This window comes from Oryx dammah, unplaced genomic scaffold (genome assembly GCF_014754425.2).
Source record: "Oryx dammah isolate SB20612 unplaced genomic scaffold, SCBI_Odam_1.1 HiC_scaffold_11, whole genome shotgun sequence".
Classification (NCBI taxonomy): Eukaryota; Metazoa; Chordata; class Mammalia; order Artiodactyla; family Bovidae; genus Oryx; species Oryx dammah.
In genome coordinates this window covers 41,049,649-41,073,102 of record NW_024070195.1, presented here as the reverse complement: position 1 = coordinate 41,073,102, position 23,454 = coordinate 41,049,649, and the positions used below count along the sequence as shown (strand labels likewise).

Sequence of the window (23,454 nt, the reverse complement as noted above, 5' to 3'; positions counted from 1 at the left end):
TCTGGGAAAAGAAAATCAAATCCAGGCATGTGGTGTATAATTTATTCTGTCAATCACTTATGCCAAATTAATCATTTTTGCTAGATAACAGAGGATGGTAACTAAACATCTTTTGTGGAGAAGGGTCTGAACTTTTATTGAAAGAATTCAATTATTTGCTCCTGAATTCTTTCTTGAGATATAACCTCCTTGCTCCACTCTCATATCATCACACAAACACTGTGAACTAAGATTCTACAACTTTCTCAGTTCAAAAGCCCAGACATTCTAAATGAAAAAAAAGAAAATTGCAACTTCATAGAGAGCTGAACTTAATCAATTCAGTAAAGTTGTAGGATTACAAACTCAACATACAGAAATAAGTTGTGTTTCTATACACAACAAAATATCTGAAGAGGAAATACTGTAGAGGAAATAATCCCAGAAATGCAAATGAATCAGAATGGCAATTATCAAAAAGTCAGAAATAACAAGTATTGGTAAGGATGTGGAGAAAAAGGAACGCTTGTGCATTGTTGGTGGGAATATATACTGGGAGTGTTGTCATGAAAAGCAGCATGGAGGTTCCTCAAAATACTAAAAGGAGAACTACCATGTGATCCAACAATTCCACTTGTAGGTATTTATCCAAAAGAAATGAAAATACTAACTGAAAAAAGATATATGCAACCCCAGGTTCACTGCAGCATTGTTACATTAGCCAAGATATGAAAACAGCCTATGTGCACTGATAAATGAATGCATAAAGAAAAAAATATATACATATATATGGTGACTTCCCTGGTGGTCCAGTGGCTAAGACTACATGCTCCCAAAGCAGGGAAATGGGGCTCAATCCCTGGTCAGAGAAAAAGATCTCACATTCCACAACTAAGTCCCAGCACAGCCAAATAAATAAATATTAAACATATATATATATGTATGTTTGTATACACACACAATGGATTATTATTCTGTCATAAAAAAGAATTAAATCTTGCTGTTTGTAATATGGATGGACCTTGAGGACATTATGCTAAGTGAGATAGGTCAGACACAGAAAAACATACCGTATGACCTCACTTACCTATGGAATCCAAAAAAAAAGAAAGAAAAAAAAAAAAAAAAAACCAACCAAATTTACAGATGCACAGAAGAGGAACAGACTGGTGGTTGCCAGAGGTCAGAGTTTGAGGGGAGGGTGGGAGAAATGGGTAAAGGGAGTCAAAAGATACAAAATAATAAGCTATGTATGTAACGTACAGCATGGTGTGACAGTTAGTAATATTGTAATGCCTAATTGAAAGCTGCTAAGAGAATAGTAAAAAGTTCTCATCACAAAAAAAATTTTTAAACCATGTATGGTGACAAATATTAACTAGACTTAATGTGGTGACCATTTCATAATATATACCAGTGTCAAATCATTATGTTGTACACCTGAAACTAATAAACTGTTAAAAATCAATTAGACCTCAATAAAACTCTCATTCAAATAGCATCAAAAACTATCAAATAGGAATAAATTTAATCAAGAGGTAGAAGATTTGTACACTGAAAACTGCATGATTCTAACGAAAGGAACTGAAGAAGACACACATAAATGGAAAAGGCAGCCTATGCTCATGAATGAGGAGAATATTAAAAATGTCCATATCACTGAAAGACATCTACAGATTCAGTGCAAGCCATACCAAAATTTCCCATGGTATTTTTCACAGAAACAGAAGAAAAGACCCACGAAAGACCCAAAACAGCCAAAGCAATCCCAAGAAAAAAGCTGGAGGTATCATATTTCCTGATTTCAAACTATGTTACAAAGCTACAGTAATAAAAACATACACATGGACCAACGGAACAGAATCAAGAACCCAAAAATAAACCTCAGCATACACAGTTAACTCCTATTTGACAAGGGAGCCAAGAATACTCAATGAGGAACAGATAATCTCTCCAATAAAAAGTGCCAAGGAAAACTGGATAACCCCATGAAGAATAAAACTGGACCCCTATCTTACACCACTCACAAAACCTAACTCAAAATCAACAACAGATTTAAAACATAAGATATGAAACTACATAAAACATATAAAGGAAAACAAGGGGAAAACCTCCTTGACATTAATCCTGGCAGCAATTTTTTTGGATATGACATCAAAAGCACAAGCAACAAAAATAAATAGGTAGAACATCAAACTAAAAAGGTTCTGCACAGCAAAAGAAACAATCACCAAAATGAAAAGGCAGCCTATGGGGTGGGAGAAAATATCCACAAACCATGTATTTGATATCTAAAATATATACGGAACTCATGGTTATTACAAAAAAAAACAACAACAAATAACATCTGTTAATAAGGATTTGGAGAAAAGGAAACCCTTGTGCACTACTGATAGGGATGTAAACTGGGACAGCCACTATGGAGAATGGTATGAACTTTCCTCAAAAAATTAAAACTAGAAGTACCATATGATCCAGCAATTCCACTCTTGCGTATAAATCCAAAGGAAATGAAATTATCTCAAAGAAATAATGAATAAAGATGTGGTATATATATGTACTGTGGTATATATATGTTGTGTTAGTCGCCCAGTTGTGTCTGACCCCATAGACTGCAGCCCTCCAAGCTCCTCTGTCCATGGGTTTCCCAGGCAAAAATTCTGAAGCAGGTGGGCTGGTTAGCTGCTCCAGGGGATCTTCCCAGCACAGGGATCGAACCTGAATCTCCTGCATTGCAAGCAGATTCTTTACCTTCTGAGCCACCAGGGAAACCCATATGTATGTATAATAGGATATTATTCACTCACAAGAAAGAAGGAAACCATACCATTTATGACAACATGGATGTACTTTTGAGGACATTATGCTAAGTGAAGTCAAGTCAGAGAAACACATAAATTGTGTGATATCACATGTATGTGAAATATAAAAAAGCTGAATTCACAGAAACAAAGAGCAGAATGATGGTTGCCAGAGGAAAGGGCATGGTGGAAAATGAGGAGCTGGTGGTCAAAGGGTACAAACTTCCAAGTCATAACATGAACTAAATTCTCAGGATCTAATGTACAGAATGGTGACTATAATTAACAATAGTGTATTACATACTTGAGAACTGCTAAGAGAATAGATCTTAAATGTTCTCACCACAGAACTGAAATGATAATTATCTGAGGTGATGAAGGGGCTAACTAACCCTTTTGTGGTAGTCATTTCAAAACATTTAAATGTATCAACTCATCACATTATACACCTTAAACTTACATAATGTTACATTTCAATTTTATCTCAATACAGCTGGGAAAAAAAGTTATAATTTTAAACCTAAAAAGCTAATTAAAAAAAACAAAACAGTAGAATCATTACTGCCCTTCTAGGGCTCAATGGGAAAAAATGTTTCCAAAAACGTTTATCTAAGAGAAATCTCACAATATTCTGAAAGTGCTCGTGTTCATGAACTGCATGCAGTACTGGGGAGCCTGGGCTGCCCCTGGAGGGCAGCTGCATTTCTAGGACTATAACCAAGTAACTGGGCTGATGGAATGAAGGGCACCCAGGGAGTCAGTGTTCACATCCACAGTATTACTGTGGTATCACTTCAGGTTTCCCCAACAAGCTGAGTTCAGTGCCTAAATCTGGAGTTGTCTTAAGAAAACAACCTAGTCTCAATTCAGTTTAAAAATGTAAGCTCAATTCAGTTTAAAAATAAAGAAATTTTATATTACTGGGCTAGTTTCTGACTGACTTCCCAGATCCGCCTTGGTCTTAAAAACAAACAAACAAACAAACAAAATATATAGATATAGATAGTTAATAAGAGACAATTACAAACATGGCACCGTATTAAATGCTTTATATAATCTTAATTCTGTGATATAGGCAGTATTATTATTCAAATTTTACAAATGAGGAAACTTCATCACAGATATGTTATTAAATTGCCCTAGGTCATGGCAGTTAATAGACCTATTTAATCTTTTTTTCTTCTCTATTTTTTGGCCACTGTATAACCATAAGGGATTTGATTTAGGTCATTCCTAAATGGTCTAGTGGTTTTCCCTACTTTCTTCAATTTAAGTCTGAATTTGGCAATAAGGAGTTCATGATCTGAGCCACAGTCAGCTCCCAGTCTTGCTTTTGCTGACTGTACAGAGCTTCTCCATCTTTGGTTGCAAAGACTATAATCAATCTGATTTCCGTACTGACCATCTAGTGATGTCCATGTGTAGAGTCTTATCTTGTGTTGTTGGAAGAGGGTTTGCTATGACCAGTGCATTCTCCTGGAAAAACTCTACTAGCCTTTGACCTGCTTTTTTTTTCCAAGGCCAAATTTGCCTGTTACTCCAGGTAGCTCTCGACTTCCTACTTTTGCATTCCAGTCCCCTATAATGAAAAGGACGTCTTTTCTGGGTGTTAGTTCTAGAAGGTCTTGAAGGTCTTCATAGAACCGTTTAACTTCAGCATTACTGGTCAGGGCACAGACTTGGATTACTGTGATATTGAATGGTTTGCCTTGGAAATGGACAGAGATCATGCTGTCGTTTTTGAGACTGCATCCAAGTACTGCATTTTGGACTCTTTTGTTGACTATGAGGGCTATTCCATTTCTTCTAAGGGATGCTTGCCCACAGTAGTAGATATAATGGTCATCTGAGTTAAATTCACCCATTCTTCTCCATTTTAGTTTGCTGATTGCGAAAATGTCAATGTTCACTCTTGCCATCTCCTGCTTGACTACTTCCAATTTGCCTTGATTCAGGGACCTGACATTCCAGGTTTCTAAGCAATATTGCTCTTTACAGCACTGGACTTTACTTGCATCACCAGTCACATCCACAACTGGGTACTGTTGTTGCTTTGGCTCCGTCTCTTCATTCTTTCTGGAGTCACTTCTCCACTGACCTCCAGTAGCATATTGGGCACCTACTGACCTGGGGAGTTCATCTTTCAGTGTCCTTTCTTTTTGCCTTTTCCTACTAGTTCTCAAAGGCAAGAATACTGAAGTGGTTTGCCATTCCCTTCTCCAGTGGACCACCTTTTGTCAGAACTCTCCACCAAGACCCATCCGTCCTGGGTGGCCCTCCATGGCATGGCTCATGGCTTCACTGAGTTAAACAAGGCTGTGGTCCATGTGATCAGACTGGTTAGTTTTCTGTGACTGTGGTTTTCAGTCTGTCAGCCCTCTGATGGAGAAGGAAAAGAGGCTTATGGAAGCTTCCTGATGGGAGAGACAGGCTGAGGGGGAAACTGGGTCTTCTGATGGTCGATGCCATGCTCAGCAAATCTTCAATCCAATTTTCTGTTATGAGGGCTGTCTTCCTTCCCTGTTGTTTGATTTGAGGCCAAACTATGGAGGAGGTAATGAAGATGACGGTGACCTCCTTCAGAAGGCCCCATGCACTGCTGCACACAGTGCCCTAAACCCTACAGCAGGCCACCACCGACCCATGCCTCCGTCGGAGACTCCTGGACACTCACAGGCAACTCTGGATTGGTCTCTTGTGGGGTCACTGCTCCTTTCTCCTGGGTGCTGGTGTGCACAAGGTCTTGTTTGTGGCCCCCAAGAGTCTGTTTCCCCAGTCCTCTGTAAGTTCTGGCAGCTCTACGGTAGGATTAACAGCGACCTCCGCCAAGAAGGCTTATGCCATTCCCAGGTCTACTGCACTTAGAGCCCCTGCCCCAGCAGCAGTCCACTGCTGACCCATACCTCCACAGGAGACACTCAAACACAGTACTGGCTCAGTCTCTGTGGGGTCTCCGGGTCCTGGTGCATATAAGGCTTGTCTGAGCCCTCCGAGCATCTCTGGCAGGTATGGGGTTTAAGATTAAACACAATTTCACCCCTCCTACCGTCTTGTTGGGGCTTCTCCTTTGCCTTTGGACTTGGGGTATCTTTTTTTGGTGGGATTCAACATTCTCCTGTTGACAGTTGTTCAGCAGCGAGTTGTAATTTTGGAGTTCTAGCAGAAGAAGATGAGTGCACGTCCTTCTACTTCACCATCTTAGTCTGTAGAATCCCTTATGATTATACAGTGGAAGTGACAAATAGTTTCAAGGGATTAGATCTGATAGAGTGCCTGAAGAACTATGGATGGAGGTTCATGACATTGATAACAGGTTGTGATCAAGACCAACCCCAAGAAAAAGAAACACAAAAAGGCAAAAGGGATGTCTGAGGAGGCCGTACAAATAGTTGAGAAAAGAAGCTAAAGGTAAAGGAAAAGAGGAAAGATATACCAATTTGAATACAGCATACCAAAGAAGAGCAAGGAGATAAGAAAGCCTTCCTCAGTGATCAATGCAAAGAAACAGAGGAAAACAACAGAATGAGAAAGACTAGCGATCTCTTCAAAAAAAAATTAGAGATAGCAAGGGAACATTTCATGCAAAGATGGGCACAATAAAGGACAGAAATCATATGGGCCTAACAGAAGCAGCAGATATTAAGAAGAGGTGGCAAGAATACACAGAAGAACTATACAAAAAAGATCTTCATGACCCAGATAACCATGATGGTGTGATCACTCATCTAGAGCCAGACATCCTGGAATGTGAAGTCAAGTGGGCCTTAGGAAGCATCACTACGAACAAAGCTAGTGGAGATGATGGAATTCCAGCTGAGCTATTTCAAATCCTGAAAGATGATGCTGTAAAAGTGCTGCACTCAATATGCCAGCAAATTTGGAAAAGTCAGCAGTGGCCACAGGACTGGAAAAGGTCAGTTTTCACTCCAATCCCAAAGAAAGGCAATGCCAAAGAATGCTCAAACTACTGCACAATTGCACTCATCTCACAGGCTAGCAAGGTAATGCTCAAAACTCTCCAAGCCAGGCTTGAGCAGTACATGAACCGTGAACTTCCAGATGTTCAAGGTGGATTTAGAAAAGGCAGAGGAACCAGAGATCAAATTGCCAACATCCTCTGGATCATGGAAAAAGCAAGAGAGTTCCAGAAAAACATCTATTTCTGCTTTATGGACTACACCAAAAGCCTTTGACTGTGTGGATCACAACAAACTGTGGAAAATTCTTCAAGAGACAGGAATACCAGACCACCTGACCTGCCTCCTGAGAAATCTGTATGCAGGTCAATAAGCAACAGTTAGAACTGGACAACAGACTGGTTCCAAATTGGGAAAGGAGTATGTCAAGGTTGTACATTGTCACCCTGCTTATTTAACATATGCAGAGTACATCATGCAAAATGCTGGGCTGGATGAAGCACAAGCTGGAATCAAGACTGCCAGGAGAAATATCAATAACCTCATATATGCAGATGACACCACCCTAATTGCAGAAAGCGAAGAACTAAAGAGTCTCCTGATGAAAGTAAAAGAGGAGAGTGAAAAAGTTGGCTTAAAATGTAACATTCAGAAAACTAAGATCATGGTTTCTGATCCCATCACTTCATGACAAATAGATGGGGAAGCCGTGACAGACATTTTTTGGGGGGCTCCAAAATCACTGCATGTGGTGATTGCAGCCATGAAATTAAGAGACACTTGCTCCTTAGAAGAAAAGTTATGACCAACCTAGATAGCATATTAAAAAAGCAGAGAAATTACTTTGCTGACAAAGGTCCGTATGGTCAAAGCTATGGTTTTTCCAGTAGTCATGTATGGATGTGAGATTTGGACTATAAAGAAAGCTGAGCACTGAAGAACTGATGCTTTTTAACTGTGGTGTTGGAGAAGACTCTTGAGAGTCCCTTGGACTGCAAGGAGATCCAACCAGTCCATCCTAAAGGAAATCAGTCCTGAATATTCACTGGAAGGACTGATGCTAAAGCTGAAACTCCAACTCTTTGGCCACCTGATGCGAAGAACTGACTCAGTGAAAAGAAAGCCTGATGCTGAGAAAGATCAAAGGCGGGCAGAGAAGGTGACGACAGAGGATGAGACAGCTGCATGGCATCACTGACTAGATGGACATGAGTTTGAGTAAGCTCCAGGTGCTAGTGATGGACAGGGAGGCCTGGCATGCTGCAGTCTATGGGGTCACAAAGAGTCAGACATGACTGAGCGACTGTACTGAACTGATTTTTTGGCCATGCTGCACAGCATGCAAGATCTTAGTCCCCTGACCAGAGATCAAACCTGTGCTCCTGCAGTAGTCTGGTGTCTTAATCACTGGACTATTATGGAAGTCCACAGACCTATTTAATCTTAACCAAAAGCCCTATGGTGAAACCTGAGGCTTTAGACAGTGATAAATGATAAGATTTAAAAGGTTTACAATCTCAAAATGTTTCTTCAGTTCAGTTTAGTTCAGTTCAGTCGCTCAGTCGTGTCTGACTCTGCGACCCCATGAACTGCAGCACGGCAGGCCTCCCTGTCCATCACCAACTCCCAGAGTTCACTCAGACTCACATCCATTGAGTCGGTGATGCCATCCTGTCATCTCATCCTCGGTCGTCCCCTTCTCCTCCTGCCCCCAATCCCTCCCAGCATCAGAGTCTTTTCCAATGAGTCAACTCTTCCCATGAGGTGGCCAAAGTACTGGAGTTTCAGCTTTAGCATCATTCCTTCCCAAGAACACCCAGGGCTGATCTCCTTCAGAATGGACTGGTTGGATCTCCTTGCAGTCCAAGGGACTCTCAAGAGTCTTCTCCAACACCACAGTTCAAAAGCCATCAATTCTTCAGCGCTCAGCCTTCTTCACAGTCCAACTCTCACATCCACACATGTCTACTGGAAAAACCATAGCCTTGACTAGACGGACCTTAGTCAGCAAAGTAATGTCTCTGCTTTTGAATATGCTGTCTAGGTTGGTCATAACTTTTCTTCCAAGGAGTAAGCATCTTTTAATTTCATGGCTGCAGTCACCATCTGCAGTGATTTTGGAGCCCCAAAAAATAAAGTCTGACACTGTTTCCACTGTTTCCCCATCTATTTCCCATGAAGTGATGGGACCGGATGCCATGATCTTCGTTTTCTGAATGTTGAGCTTTAAGCCAACTTTTTCACTCTCCTCTTTCACTTTCATCAAGAGGCTTTTTAGTTACTCTTCGCTTTCTGCCATAAGGGTGGTATCATCTGCATATCTGAGGTTATTAATATTTCTCCCGGCAATCTTGATTCCAGCTTGTGTTTCTTCCAGCTCAGCGTTTCTCATGATGTTTCTTACAGGCCTAAAAATCTTATTGGATTTACTCCCTAGAACAAAGCAGGGCCTGAGGCAAGTTGTTCTCTGTACCAGTGCTCTGAAAAGATAAAAGAGCAGAAGATAACAACCTGCAGAATTTCCACTGTCTTGAGAGGCATTCTGGAGTTTGGTATGAGTAATTCACAGAGCTACAAGGTTGAAAGCCCTCTGAATGAAGGTAGCATGATACACATCTATAATGCTGAAGTCTTTATTTTACAAGTCTTCAAACTTTGGCTTGGCATATAGCAAGCTAATAGTAAAACATGTATATTCAGAAGAGATTGATGTTTGTGAATATGTGAAGAAAGCTTTCATGTAAGCAAGATTAGCCAAAACAAACTAAAAGAAAAATCTCATTTGCTACTGATAAGATAAGGAGATATTAAAACTCAGTTTATTGATAATACTTTAAAAGTGTAACATAACCTTTTCAGCAAAAAAATTAACCTTACAAAACCTGAAAACATCACAACAGTGTAGGAGAAAAAAGAACTTACTATGACTAAAGCCATTTAACCTCTCTATTATATGGAATAATAGCACATATATCTTTCATATATAAATGGGAGAATCAAATGTGCTCTGTCTCAAAAGACCACTGTGAGGTTTAAAAAAAACACATGTAAACATAATTACAGAGTGAAAAAAGTGTTTTTAAGGAGGAACACTAATTCAAAAGTGAGATACATTCTCTGATTAAACCTCAAAAAAATATTTTCATTACATACAGAAACTCTATGTAAAAAAAAAAAACCTTTTGAACTTTGCAAGTTAACTTTTTTTTTTCTTTTAAGAAAGTCTTTTAAATTGTCATTAGCTAGCTTTAATATATTTAAATATTAAAATAATCACCCATTTATACTCTGGTGAGAATAGAGACAGACAGTCTTTTTAGAGTCAGACATAACATAAATCCTCAGACCTGCATTTACTGAGATATATGATTTGGGGCAAGTTAATTTACATAGCTGGCCCTCAGCCTTACTATCTATAATCTGGGATTAAAAATAAACCTGCAGTTATAAAGACCAAATGAGAATGAATTCTTCGCATCAGGTGGCCAAATGAGCTGTAGCATTTGGTACTTAGTAAGCCTCAATAAATATAATCCATCTCAATGCTCAGTTGCTCAGTCATGTTTGACTCTCTGCGATCCCATGGACTGTAGTCCACCAGGCTCCTCTGTCCATGGGTTTCTCCAGGCAAGAATACTGGAGTGGGTTGCCATTTCCCCCTCCAGGGGATCTTCCCAACCCAGAGATGGAACCTGCATCTCTTGCGTCTCCCGTATAGTCAGGCAGATTCTTTACAACTGCACCACTTGGGAAGCCCCGATCCATCTCCACCTCCCACCAGAAACAAAAAAAGATTTTTATTAACAATCTTTCCAGATAGCAAATTTCCTTACATGTCATGGCCTCACCTTTAATACTCCTCTATCTTTTTTGGAGGTAATATCCTCTCCCTGTTCAGCAACAGCTGCTGCAGGGCTTTCTCCATTGTTCTTGGCAGCTTCATCAGTAGTCATTGTCTTTTAAAAGTAGACAACCTGCTGAGAAGAAACATACTTTAGCTAGAAGTATCACTTCATTATGTATCTTAAAATGTCCCTAGAGACTGAGCTTTACCTGACCCAAGATTACACAGGGCCAATAAGGTTAAACACCGAAAAGGAAAATAAAAACATTTGCTATGAGCATGTACTGATGTCATGAGGCATGTAAATAAAACATCATCAAAATCTTCAATTTCCCATCTAGCTCTGGTCCCAAATTAGAGAGAAGCACAAGTCAGGCTTGGCAGTGATTATATTCCTTAGCATGATTACACATTGAGAAGTAGTCCTTTCAGAACTTGAAAATGTCCTTTTCCTATAGCCATATTCTTGACAGAATTAAGGACTTATCAGGTGATCTGATAAAAGGCAATCTATCACAGTGGAAAATAGGAAAAGGTTTTAGAAAATGACAGACCCCAGTCTGAGCCTCAGCTCCAGCCATATGCTTGATATTTGTCAACCTACTTAAGATCACTGAGCCTAAGTTTCACATCCATAGTTCATAGAGTTACTATGAGGCATTACTGAGATAACAAATGTTAAGGGATGAGAACAAAGTCATAACTTAAAAATGAAAACATTTATCATGATGATTATTGGTTCTTTCATAGAGCCACATTTTTCATTTCCTGCTCAAATTTTCCTACAGAATGTTCTTCTCTACCATGGCACTCAACGCCTTCCACAACATGACCCTAACCTATGTTTCAGGTCGAGCCTCCACTACTTTCTTTACTTTCTCACATGCGGCTCACACTCTAGCCAACCCAGACCAGGCTTCTCCTGCAACAAGCCCTGTGCTTTCCCATCTCCATACTTTTTCTTTTTCTTTCCCATTCTTCCCACTCAAATGCTACCTTCATTATACCAACCATAACCTTCTATTTTGCAGCTGTCTGCCCTTTACTTTCTTAGCTCTTCCATTGATTTGTTTTCTATAATATATTCATAAGAAGACACATGCATTGGATTAAAGAGATCTTTAAATTTTTTCTTAATATGTATATTTTACTGAAGAATAGTTGACTTAACAGTGTTTCAGGTGCACAAGGTGATCAGTTATACATTTACACATATATAATTTTTGCAATTATTTCCCAACATAGGTTATTACTAGACACTGACTGTTATGACCAACCTAGATAGCATATTCAAAAGCAGAGACATTACTTTGCCGACTAAGGTTCGTCTAGTCAAGGCTATGGTTTTTCCAGTAGTCATGTATGGATGTGAGAGTTGGACCAGAAAGAAGGCTGAGCGCCAAAGAATTGATGCTTTTGAACTGTGGTGTTGGAGAAGACTCTTGAGAGTCCCTTGGACTGCAAGGAGATCCAACCAGTCCATTCTGAAGGAGATCAGCCCTGGGTGTTCTTGGGAAGGAATGATGCTAAAGCTGAAACTCCAGTACTTTGGCCACCTCATGGGAAGAGTTGACTCATTGGAAAAGACTCTGATGCTGGGAGGGATTGGGGGCAGGAGGAGAAGGGGACGACTGAGGATGAGATGACAGGATGGCATCACTGACTCGATGGACGTGAGTTTGAGTGAACTCTGGGAGTTGGTGATGGACAGGGAGCCCTGCCGTGCTGCGATTCATGGGGTCGCAAAGTGTTGGACACGACTGAGCAACTGAACTGACTATATAGTTCCCTGTGCTATACAATAAGCCTTTGTTGTTGCATATCTATGTTTTTAATTAGAAATCTAGCATTCTATTCAAACTAAGTCAAACAAGTGGAATCAAAATGTCATAAAATTTATAGTTAGGCAAAAATTCTAAGTTTTCTGAAATATATATATTATACATATTGTTTTTACATATATGTGTACAAAGCTTTTCTACTACAGTTGATAAAGGCTTGAGAAAGAACATCAAAAAACAAAAAAGAGATGGAAAAACTGGAAAACAAACTAAATGAAATAGTTTGCACTGAAGGAGCACTGAATATGAAATAGAAAAAGTGGAACAAACTAGATAAAAGTAAAAGATCATCATATAGTTCAGCTGTTTTCAAACATGGCTGCTCATTAGAAACATATCTAGAACTCTGAAGACAAAAAAAGCAATACCTGGGCATTTTTATTTTTCAAAAATTCCAATAATTCTGATATGCATCTGGATTTTTAAAAGTGATTACAGCTTTTTCTATTGAATGGTAGTTTTGGTGATATAGCGTTCTATTGTTTTTCTGTTGACCAGTCATAATACAATGGTATTAAGTAATAGTTGCACAATCACAACAGTAAAAGATGTTTATCAGTTTTCACAATCAAAAACAAACAAACAAAAAGAACAGTTTTCACACTCAATAGCCAAACCAAAAATCGAAGATTATTACAATTGCAAGCCATCATGGAAACAGGACTAACCTGGCAATATAAAATAATTATATACAATCTGGGGGGGTGGTCAAGCAGGGTGAAGTGGTAAGTAGAACTGCACACATGCACATGTTTTCATTTGCCCAGCCAGTCTATGTCTGGTGCCTCTAATCCATTTACATTTAAGGTAATTATCAATATGTAAGAGCCATTACCATTTTCTTAACTGTTTCGGGTTTATTTTCTGCAGGTCTCTTCCTTCTCTTGTGTCTCCTGCCTAGAAAAGTTCCTTTAGCATCTGTTGTAAAGCTGGTTTGGTGGTGCTAAATTCTCTTAACTTTTGATTCTCTGGAAAGCTTTTGATTTCTCCACCAAATCTGAAGGAGAGTCTTGTTGGGTAGAGTATTCTTGGTTGTAGGTTCTTCCTCTTTCATCACTTTAAAGTGCCATTCCCTCTGGTTTGCAGAGTTTCTGGTGAAAAATCAGCTGATAGCCTGAGGGGAGTTCCCCTATATGTTGTCATTTTCCCCTTGTTGCTTTTAATATTTTATGTCTTTAATTTTTGTCAGTTTGATTACTATGTCTCGGTGTGTTCCTCCTTGGATTATATGCTGCCTGGGACTCTCCACTTCCTGGACTGCTGACTATTTCCTTCCCCATGTTAAGGAGTTCTCAGCTATCATCTCTTCACGTATTTTCTCAGGCCTTCTCTTTCTCTTCTCCTCCTGGGACCCCTATAATGTGAATGTTGGTGCATTTAATGTTCTCCCAGAGGTCTCTTAGGCTGTCTTCAATTCTTTGCATTCTTTTTTCTATATTCTGTTCTGCGGCAGTGATTCCACCATTCTGTCTTCCAGGTCACTGATCCATTCTTCTGCCTTAGGTATTCTGCTATTGATTCCTTCTAGTGTATTTATTCATTTGTCTGTTCGTTCCTTAGTTCTTCTCACTTCAGTTCAGTCGCTCTTTTGTGTTCACCTCTTTGCAACCCCATGGACTGTAGCACGCCAGGCTTCCCTGACCATCACCAACTCCTGGAGCTTATTCAAACTCATGTTCATCGAGTCAGTGATGCCATCCAACCATCTCTCATCCTCTGTTATCCCCTTCTCCTCCTGCCTTCAATCTTTCCCACCATCAGGGTCTTTTCCAATGAGTCAGTTCTTCACATCAGGTGGCAAAAGTATTGGAGCTTCAGCATCAGTCCTTCCAATGAATATTCAGGACTGATTTCCTTTAGGATTGACTGGTTTGATTTCCCTGCAGTCCAAGAGACTCTCAAGAGTCTTCTCCAACACCACAGTTCAAAAGTATCAACTTTTCAGCACTCAGCTTTCTTTATGGTCCAATTCTCACATCCATACATGATTACCAGAAAAACCATAGCTTTGACTAGACAGACCTTTGTCAGCGAAGTAATGTCTCTATTTTTTAATATGCTGTCTAGTTTGGTCATCGTTTTTCTTCCTAGGAGCAAGCATCTTTTAATTTCATGACTGCAGTCACCATCTGCAGTGATTTTGGAGCCCCCCAAAATAAAGTCTGTCACTGTTTCCATTGTTTTCCCACCTATTTGCCACGAAGTGATGGGACTTGATGCCATGATCTTCATTTTTTGGATGTTGAGCTTTTTCAGCCAGCTTTTTCACTCTCCTCTTTCACCTTTACTAAGAGGCTCTTTAGTTCTTCTTTACTTTCTGCCATAAGGGTGGTGTCATCTGTATATCTGAGGTTATTGATATTTCTTCCAGCAATCTTGATTCCAGCTTGTGCTTCATCCAGCCCAGCATTTTGCATGACGTACTCTGCATATAAGTTAAAAAAGCAGGGTGACAACATACAGCCTTGACGTATTCCTTTCCCAATTTGGCAGTCCATTGTTCCATGTCCAGTTCTAAGTGTTGCTTCTTGACCTGCATACAGATTTCTCAGGAGGCAGGTCAGGTAGTCTGGTATTCCTATCTCTTTTAAGGATTTTCCACAGTTTGTTGTGATCCACACAGTCAAAGGCTTTGGTGTAGTCAATAAAGAAGAAGTAGATGTTTTTCTGGAACTCTCTCGCTTTTTCAATGATCCAATGGATGTTGGCAATTTGATCTCTGGTTCTTCTGCCTTTTCTAAATCCAGCTTGAAGTTCTCGGTTCACATACTGTTGAAGCCTGGCTTGGAGAATTCTGAGCATTACTTTGCTATTGTGTGAGATAAGTACAATTGTGCAGCAGTTTGAAAATTCTTTGGCATTGTCTTTCTTTGGGATTGGAATGAAAATTGACCTTTTCCAGTCCTGTGGCCACTGCTGAGTTTTCCAATATGCTGGTATATTGAGTGCAGCACTTTCACAGCATCATCTTTTAGGATTTCAAATAGCTCAGCTGGAATTCTATCACCTCCACTAGCTTAGTTCTTCTAGGTCTTTGATAAAACATTTCTTTCATCTTCTCCATTGTTTTCCCAAGATTCTGGATTATCTTCATTATCACCACTCTGAATTCTTTTCTGGAAGGTTGCCATCTCTACTTCATTTAGTTGTTTTTCTGGGGTTTTATCTAGTCCCTTCATCTGGGACATAACTTTCTGCTTTTTCATTCTAATGAACTTTTTGTAATGTGCTTTTTGTTTTAGCTGCTGTGGGACTGTGGTTCTTCTTGCTTCTTCTGTCTGACCTCTGATGGAGGAGGCTAAGAGGCTTGTGCAAGCTTCCTGATGGGAGGGACTGGTGGTGGGAAAAACTGAGTCTTGCTCTGATGAGCAGGGCCTTACTCAGTAAAGCTTTAATCCAACTATCTGCTGATGAGTGGGGTTGCACTCCCTCCCTGGCAGTTGTTTGGCCTGAGACAAATCAGCCCTGGGCTCTATAGCACAGTTAACAGGGACCTTCAAAAGGACTTACACCAAGGGGGACATTGCCCCCATCCCTGTGGTGCGCCCCTGCCAACCCATGCCTCCACAGGACACCCTCCAACACCAGCAGGAGTTTTGGTTCAGCCTCCTGTGGGGTCACTGCTCCTTTCCTCTAGATCTTGGTGTGCACAAGATTTTGTTTGTGCCCTCCAAGACTGGAGTCTCTGTTTCCCCCAGGCCTGTGGAGGTCCTGTAATCCAATCCTGCTGGCCTTCAGGGTCAGATTCCCTGGGGATCCCCAGTCCCTTTGTTGGATGCCCAGCTCACCCACCTGGCAGGTATGAGACTTGATTTTATCATGATTGCACCCCTCCTACCATCACACTGCAGCTTCTTCTTTGTCTTTGGACATGGGATATCTCTTTTTGGTGGGTTGCATCGTCCTCCTGTCAATAGTTGTTGAACAGCTAGTTGGGATTTTGGTGTTCTTGCAGGAGATGAGCACACATCCTTCTAGTCTGCCATCTTGAACCAGAAGGCCCAGATTTAAGAGATCCTTAAGAGCAGGGTCATGGTTTGTCCTTATTTAGATTCTCCAGAACACCTCTACCTTTTAGACTGGTAAGACAGAAAGGGCAAGGAATTTGGAGCTCCTTACAAGCTGTGCAATGTTGCTTACTTTTAATTTCTCCAAGCCTTTTTTCTCTACCTGTGTAATCAGAACAAAAGTAATATCTACTTTCACAGAGTGACCTTTTGGATTAAATGGTATAATGTATATGTTAAAAGTATACTAGCTCTTATTATCATCAATCATCTAAAATGATAGATACCTTTTCATGCAAGGCAAATACTGAAAAGCTAATCAACAGACAAAACAAAAAACACCTCACTGCCTGCTGTCATGATGAATTCCCTAACAGCTCTCGTGGCTGAGCAGGAAAAGCCAAGAATTAGTAACTTCCACAGTTATTCGATATTAGGCTAATAATGGACGTTAAGGCTCCCTAAGTCACTGTGGGATCCTCTTGCCTACACAGTCAAAAAGAATTATTTTATACTTGTGACAAATGTCTTATTGATAAAACTGATGATCAAACAACTAAATGTATCTTAACTCACTTCCAGTTGACCTAAACTTACTTCAGTGCCAACAAAGACACACATCAAACTTTGCTGTACTCAAAAATCTTCAAAGAGAACACCAAAAACCAGGGGCTAAGCCCCTTTGCTTTATTTACTAGTACAGTTTATACCAGACACCAAAGATCCAAATGCTTGGCTCAGGGTAAGGGAAAGGTCAGAACAAAGTGTTCTCAAACAAACAACAACAAAAACTAAGTACCTAGTTGTTGTATGTGATGCTGGGCAAGACAGGAAAATTAGATGAACAAGATTTGTACCCAAATTCCAGTAACCTACTACTCACAAAACACTTCTCTCATGCATAGAAATTTGCAGAAAGCACTTCAAAAACAGGAAGAAAAAATCTTTTAAACATTTTGGAGGTCGGGCTTTACAGATACACTGACATCCATCAGTAAACCCCTAGGGAAACCACATCAATAAACAAGTTAAAACCATCAAGTGAAAGGTTATTAGGGAACAGAACAGTCAGAGGGTCTCAAAGCATGACCCTATAGACTACTTATACTTAAAAAAAGGAAACGGGCTTTCCAGTGGAGTGGTCTGATCACACAAGTAACCTCCATCATGACCAAACCCTGCATTTTCTTCATTAACACAAGCTGGTATCACTGAGCCTCCCGCTGTGTTATAGGAAGTGTACAAGTGGCATTCCTACCAAAAATGTTTAACCTGAAACTAAGCAAGAAGAAAAGACAAAATTAGGGTGTGGAGCATTCTACAAGACAACTGGCTTAGACTCCTCAAAATGTTAATGTTATAAAAGAAAAAAAAGGTAAAGAAAGGAAAGGGCCTGCTCTGGTTTTAAAAAGACTAAAGAGACGCAACCACCAAATGCAATGTGTGATCCTTGGCTGAATATCACATTAGGAGGAACAAAAATTTACAGAAGCGAATTTTGAGGAGGATTAGGAAAATCTGGAAAAACAGACTATACATTACCTTACTATTATTGTATAATGTTAGCTTTCTAGAGTGTGATCTAGTATTGTGGTTCTGTATAGAACAACCTCCTCACTCTTAAAGGAGACATGCCGAAGCATTTAGGGATGAGGTGCCATGCTGTGTGCCTCTTACTTTCAAATTATTTGACAGCCTGTGTGAGCACAAACAGCTAAAAACAAAGCACTCAGAAAGCATGAACAAAACACATCCAAAGGCAAGGCCTTTCTTTTGAACGTTCGTCATTTGGTGATCAGCTAAACTTTCAGATGAAAACTCTGTGATTCAAAAAAACATTTTCCTTTGGTTCTAACCCTCCCCTTTGGAAACAGTGGCTGGCTAAAATTCAAATAAATAGGGAGCTTGTATACATTGATTTGCAAGCTTTACAAATCTCATTTGATAAAGGAATTTGCTCTTCAGTTTTGGTTCTAACACTTGAAGGGATACAAATAACCTTTGTGATCTGAAAATGATTTTGCCCAGTATGGAGTCCATGTGAAAAGAAGTAGCACAAATAATTAAAACACAAAGATAAAAACCAAACTAAAGCTTTGTTGAACTTTCAAAGGCAGATGAATCTGGAAGAATAAATAAATAAACTGAACTTTCTAAGTACTTACCCTTAATTCCAGTTATGCCATCTGATACAGATTTTTCTATCAGACAAAACAAATAAAAACTTCTCTGATCCAGTGTTACATGAAAAAAAGGCTGTAAGAACAGATAATTCCTAAAAACCAACTGGACACACTGAGAAAGTTTCACTTTTTTTAATAAGAGAGCTGTGTCTTTGTTCCCTACCCTACATTTATTCTGGATTTAAAATCACTCTGTAGCTATGGATATTAATCTATGATAAAGCTCACTGTTCTGAACTGTCCAAAGGGGGAAATTGCTGCCCAGTGCCTCAGAAAGAGAACACACAGTTCGTTCTGTTATGGATAAGCATGCACTCTCCAAAGTGCTGGTCAGCAAACACCTGAGACAGAACAGGAAAATGAGACTATGCTGAGCATTTCATCAACAGTGCACTGAAAACTTCAACTTACCTAACTATATTGTCATATTCCCCCAAGTGAGAAATCATTCTAAAGGTTTATCCACTAATTAACCTTGCATATTACGTACTCTACTCATTGTTCTCTTTGTTAAAATATAGGTATCTTGTATCAAAGATTATCCTACTGTCTAGCGAGAGTTTTAAGAAAGAAGGCAGAAAAGAACAGAGAAACTGGCTACTTTGGTAGGAGCACAGAAAATTACATTTTTAAGTACCACATATGCCTGGGCCATAAAGGTTTTCAGTCTCCTAAAACTAAAGCACAAAAGGAAGAAAACACAAGGAAGGGCTTAAGACTGAATGCAGTAAAGTGCATCCTAATTTTGAGAATATTCATGTAAGGATGAACTGGAAAGCCTTCATTTTACTTTCAATCCCAGGCCAGTAACAATCAAGTCCAGTCACAGAGGAGTTATCTATCCACAGACAACAAACACATATAAAAGAACGGATATACACACACACACAGGAAACACCACCAAATGTATAGACTATACGTCTATATGAAATCACACACTGTATTTATTCACCTATGTCCCTCCAGTTATTTGCTTCTTTACACTGGAGTGGGGAATGAAGAGATGCAAAAAACACTCAAAGATATGTTCATACATTTACTTTTCCTCCTATAAAAAAGAAACCTGCAAAACATATGCAAACAACCAATAAGTACATGAAAAGATGTTCAACGTCATTATTCATAAAGGAAATGCAAATGAAAATCACAATAAGATACCACTTCACACCCATTCAGTTCAGGTGCTCAGTCCTGTCCGACTCTTTAAGTGAAAGTGAAGTCGCTCAGTTGTGTCTGACTCTTTGCAACCCCATGGACTGTAGCGTACCAGGCTCCTCCCCCCATGGGATTCTCCAGGCAAGAGTACTGGAGTGGGTTGCCATTTCCTTCTCCAGGGGATCTTCCTGACCCAGGGATCAAACCCGGGTCTCCCGCATTCCAGGCAGACGCTTTAACCTCTGAGCCACCAGGGAAGCGCTGTCCGACTCTTTGCGACCCCATGAATCGCAGCACGCCAGGCCTCCCTGTCCATCACCAGCTCCCTGAGTTCACTCAGACTATCAAGTCGGTGATGCCATCCAGCCATCTCATCCTCAGTCGTCCCCTTCTCCTCCTGCCCACAATCCCTCCCAGCATCAGAGTCTTTTCCAATGAGTCAACTCTTCCCATGAGGTGGCCAAAGTATTGGAGTTTCAGCTTTAGCACCATTCCTTCCAAAGAACACCCAGGGCTGATCTCCTTTAGAATGGACTGGTTGGATCTCCTTGCAGTCCAAGGGACTCTCAAGAGTCTTCTCCAACACCACAGTTCAAAAGCATCAATTCTTCGGCGCTCAGCTTTCTTAACAGTCCAACTCTCACATCCATACATGACCACTGGAAAAATCATAGCCTTGAGTAGACGGACCTTTGTTGGCAAAGTAATGTCTCTGCTTTTCAATATACTATCTAGGTTGGTCATGACTTTCCTTCCATTAGGATGGTTATTATCGAAAAAGGGAAAGTGCTGGTGAAGATGTAGAGCAATCGGAACCCTCATGCACTGCTGGTAGTAATGTAAAATGGGGCAGCTTCTGTGGAAAGGTTTGGTGGTTCCTCAAAATATTAAACATAGAATTACCATAGGATTCAGCCATTCCAGTCCTGGATATGTACCCAAAAGAAGTAAAACCAGAGACTCAAACAGGTATATCAGTATTATGCACAAAAGCCAAAAGCTTAGAAAAAAAATCCAAGTGTCCATAAACAAAACATGGTTATGTGTACAGTATGAATTATATATTGTTAAAATGAATATTATCTGGCCATAAAAAGGAATGAAATCCTGATACATACTACAACATGGAGGAACCTGAAAATGTTATGCTAAGTAAAGTAAGACACAAAAGGACAAACAAATTGTATAATTTTATATATATGAAGTATATAGAATAGGCAAGTTTATAGAGACAGAAAACAGAATAGAGATTACCAGGGGCTGGGAGAGTGGAGAATAGCGAGTGGTGGTTTAATGGATACAGAGTGTCTTTGGGGGGAGATATAAAGGTTCTGGAAAAGAGTGGTGATAACTGCTCAGCAATGTGAAGTACGTAATGCCACTGCACTGTACATTTAAACACAGCTCTCTCCTTAGTCCTCTGACCTTCCCCTTAATTGAGGATGCCTTCTGCATTTCCAGTGCAATCCCAAAGTTCTGAGTCAAGCCTCCAGAAGCATTCTGCATCAATTCTGGAGGGAGAGACCAAAGATTCTGCAATGTCCAATCATAAAGATGGGAGAGGAAAGAGAATCCTAAATTGAACTAAAACTTGATAGCTACAAATTGCTTCCTCCTTTATTGTCTCTCTCAGATGCATACAATGCTTTGGTAAATTCACTTTTCCCAGTAATTACTGAAGAAAGCAAAGTTAACAGACCAAATTTATAGTCACTCCTGTCACTAACCATTTATTTGGGTAAATTACTGTTCTTAAATAAGTAGGAGGCAAAGAGTTAAGTTAGTATTAAAACAAAACAAAACAAAAAATCTAGAAAACACAAGAACATCCAAATGCCAAATGTTGAAAGACAGGACCAAGGTCAACTTTCTCCCTCTGAAATGGCACTGGAGAGACAGAAAAGCTTATAAAGCTCTGAGCTTGAAAACAAGAAAAACCGTATCACTGAACTAGAACGCAGAAGAGATCGGTCCCAAGGAAAGAACAAGGAGCAAACTGCCTTCTAAACACCAACTATAACAGCTCTTCCCAAGGGAACCTGGACAACCTCCCAAAGAGCAGAAAACTTAAGCAGAGCCCCACCTGGGGACAGCAGATGCAGCGCTCCACCAATTAGGCCAGGCGGCTTCCCTCCTTCCCAAATGCACAAGGTGGCTCCCATTTTCTCCTATAAAGAGGTAAAATTTTTCTTTATTCCAGGGGTTCAGCTACACCACTAGGATATAGATGGTATTTGTCTTCTTTCCTTCATCCGTGCAAGAGCCTTAACATCCTGGTCCTTAAACACTGAAAACCAGTCTCTGGGGATCTCAGGGAAGTACCTACTATTTCTTTTCCTTCAATGTCTGGCCTCTGCTTCTAGAAGTATTATTAGACAGACTTGGGTATCAGGTAAGTTCAGTCGTGTCCGACTCCTTGCGACCCCATGAATCGCAGCACGCCAGGCCTCCCTGTCCATCACCAACTCCCAGAGTTCACTCAAACTCACGTCCATCGAGTCAGTGATGCCATCCCGTCATCTCATCCTCGGTCGTCCCCTTCTCCTCCTGCCCCCAATCCCTCCCAGCATCAGAGTCTTTTCCAATGAGTCAACTCTTCCCATGAGGTGGCCAAAGTACTGGAGTTTCAGCTTTAGCATCATTCCTTCCCAAGAACACCCAGGGCTGATCTCCTTCAGAATGGACTGGTTGGATCTCCTTGCAGTCCAAGGGACTCTCAAGAGTCTTCTCCAACACCACAGTTCATATTCTTGGTTATATCCTTCAGGTCTCATAAACATGTTTCTGAGATAAATATCAGAAGTGCCCAAGAAGCTTTAAAAAGTCACTGATGCCTGTGGACCCACTTTTAGAGAGTCTGGATGGAACTGGTCTGTGATCAGCATCTCAGATGATTCTAGTGTGCACACAGGGTTGAGAAACAATGGTCTTTTCTCTCAGATTCCATCTTTTTCCTTTTGCTCTATATCCTAAAATATATCTTTTGATGCAGTTTCTAGATCACCTTTTGTTTGTCAGCCATGTCCACTGTTGTCACTTAATTTGTTCAAAGGATTTTTAAAAAGAATGTTTATTTCTGTATACTCTTATTATCTGATTGCTCATTTTTTCTTAGCATGTCCTTACTTTATGGATGCAATTACCTCCCAAATGTTTCTAAAGATTCTTAGAATAAAATGGGACACCTCTCATGAATACATATGTGGCTAAAAAGTTTTTAAGGAAAAAAAATGCAGACTTTATGTATTCCCTAGTATCTCCTGACCTCCCTGGTGGCACAGATGGTAAAGCGTCTGCCTACAATGTGGGAGGCCCGGGTTCAATCCCTGGGTCAGGGAAGATTCCCTGGAGAAGGAAATGGCAACCTACTCCAGTACTCTTGCCTGGAAAATTCCATGGACAGAGGAGCCTGGTGGGCTACAGTCCATGGGGTCGCTAAGAGTCAACACGACTGAGCGGCTTCACTTTCTAGTATCTCCCAAAGGCACTAGGCAGTGGTGAAGACTGAGAAGTTAAACGGAAAGGAGAGAAAGGCAGCATACGTGAATGTAAAGTAGACGGGTATGCATAGATGCAAAGTGACAGGTGAGAATTTTGATACTCGTATTATGCTTACAAAGGGAAACAATAAAATGCTTTGGTTGAAAGGGAACTGAAGAGTGAAGGCTTAAGAATACAAAAGAACTAGACAAGCTTAAATACACAGGGGAAAAAGTCACAGGGAAAC

The 23,454-nt window shown here is 40.2% G+C and overlaps 1 protein-coding gene across 3 annotated transcripts in view; it reads right to left on the bottom strand.

Moving 5' to 3' along the window:
* Positions 1-23,454, bottom strand: part of FKBP5 (FKBP prolyl isomerase 5) — a 110,761-nt gene that overhangs the window by 51,312 nt on the left and 35,995 nt on the right. For 2 of the 3 annotated variants that reach the window (XM_040249844.1, XM_040249845.1), the window contains one exon: positions 10,546-10,671. In XM_040249844.1, the coding sequence (XP_040105778.1) occupies positions 10,546-10,650 (105 nt within the window). In that variant the 5' untranslated portion in view covers positions 10,651-10,671. Of the gene's footprint in view, positions 1-10,545; positions 10,675-23,454 lie in introns of all 3 variants that reach the window. The other variant, XM_040249843.1, reaches the window with a different exon arrangement.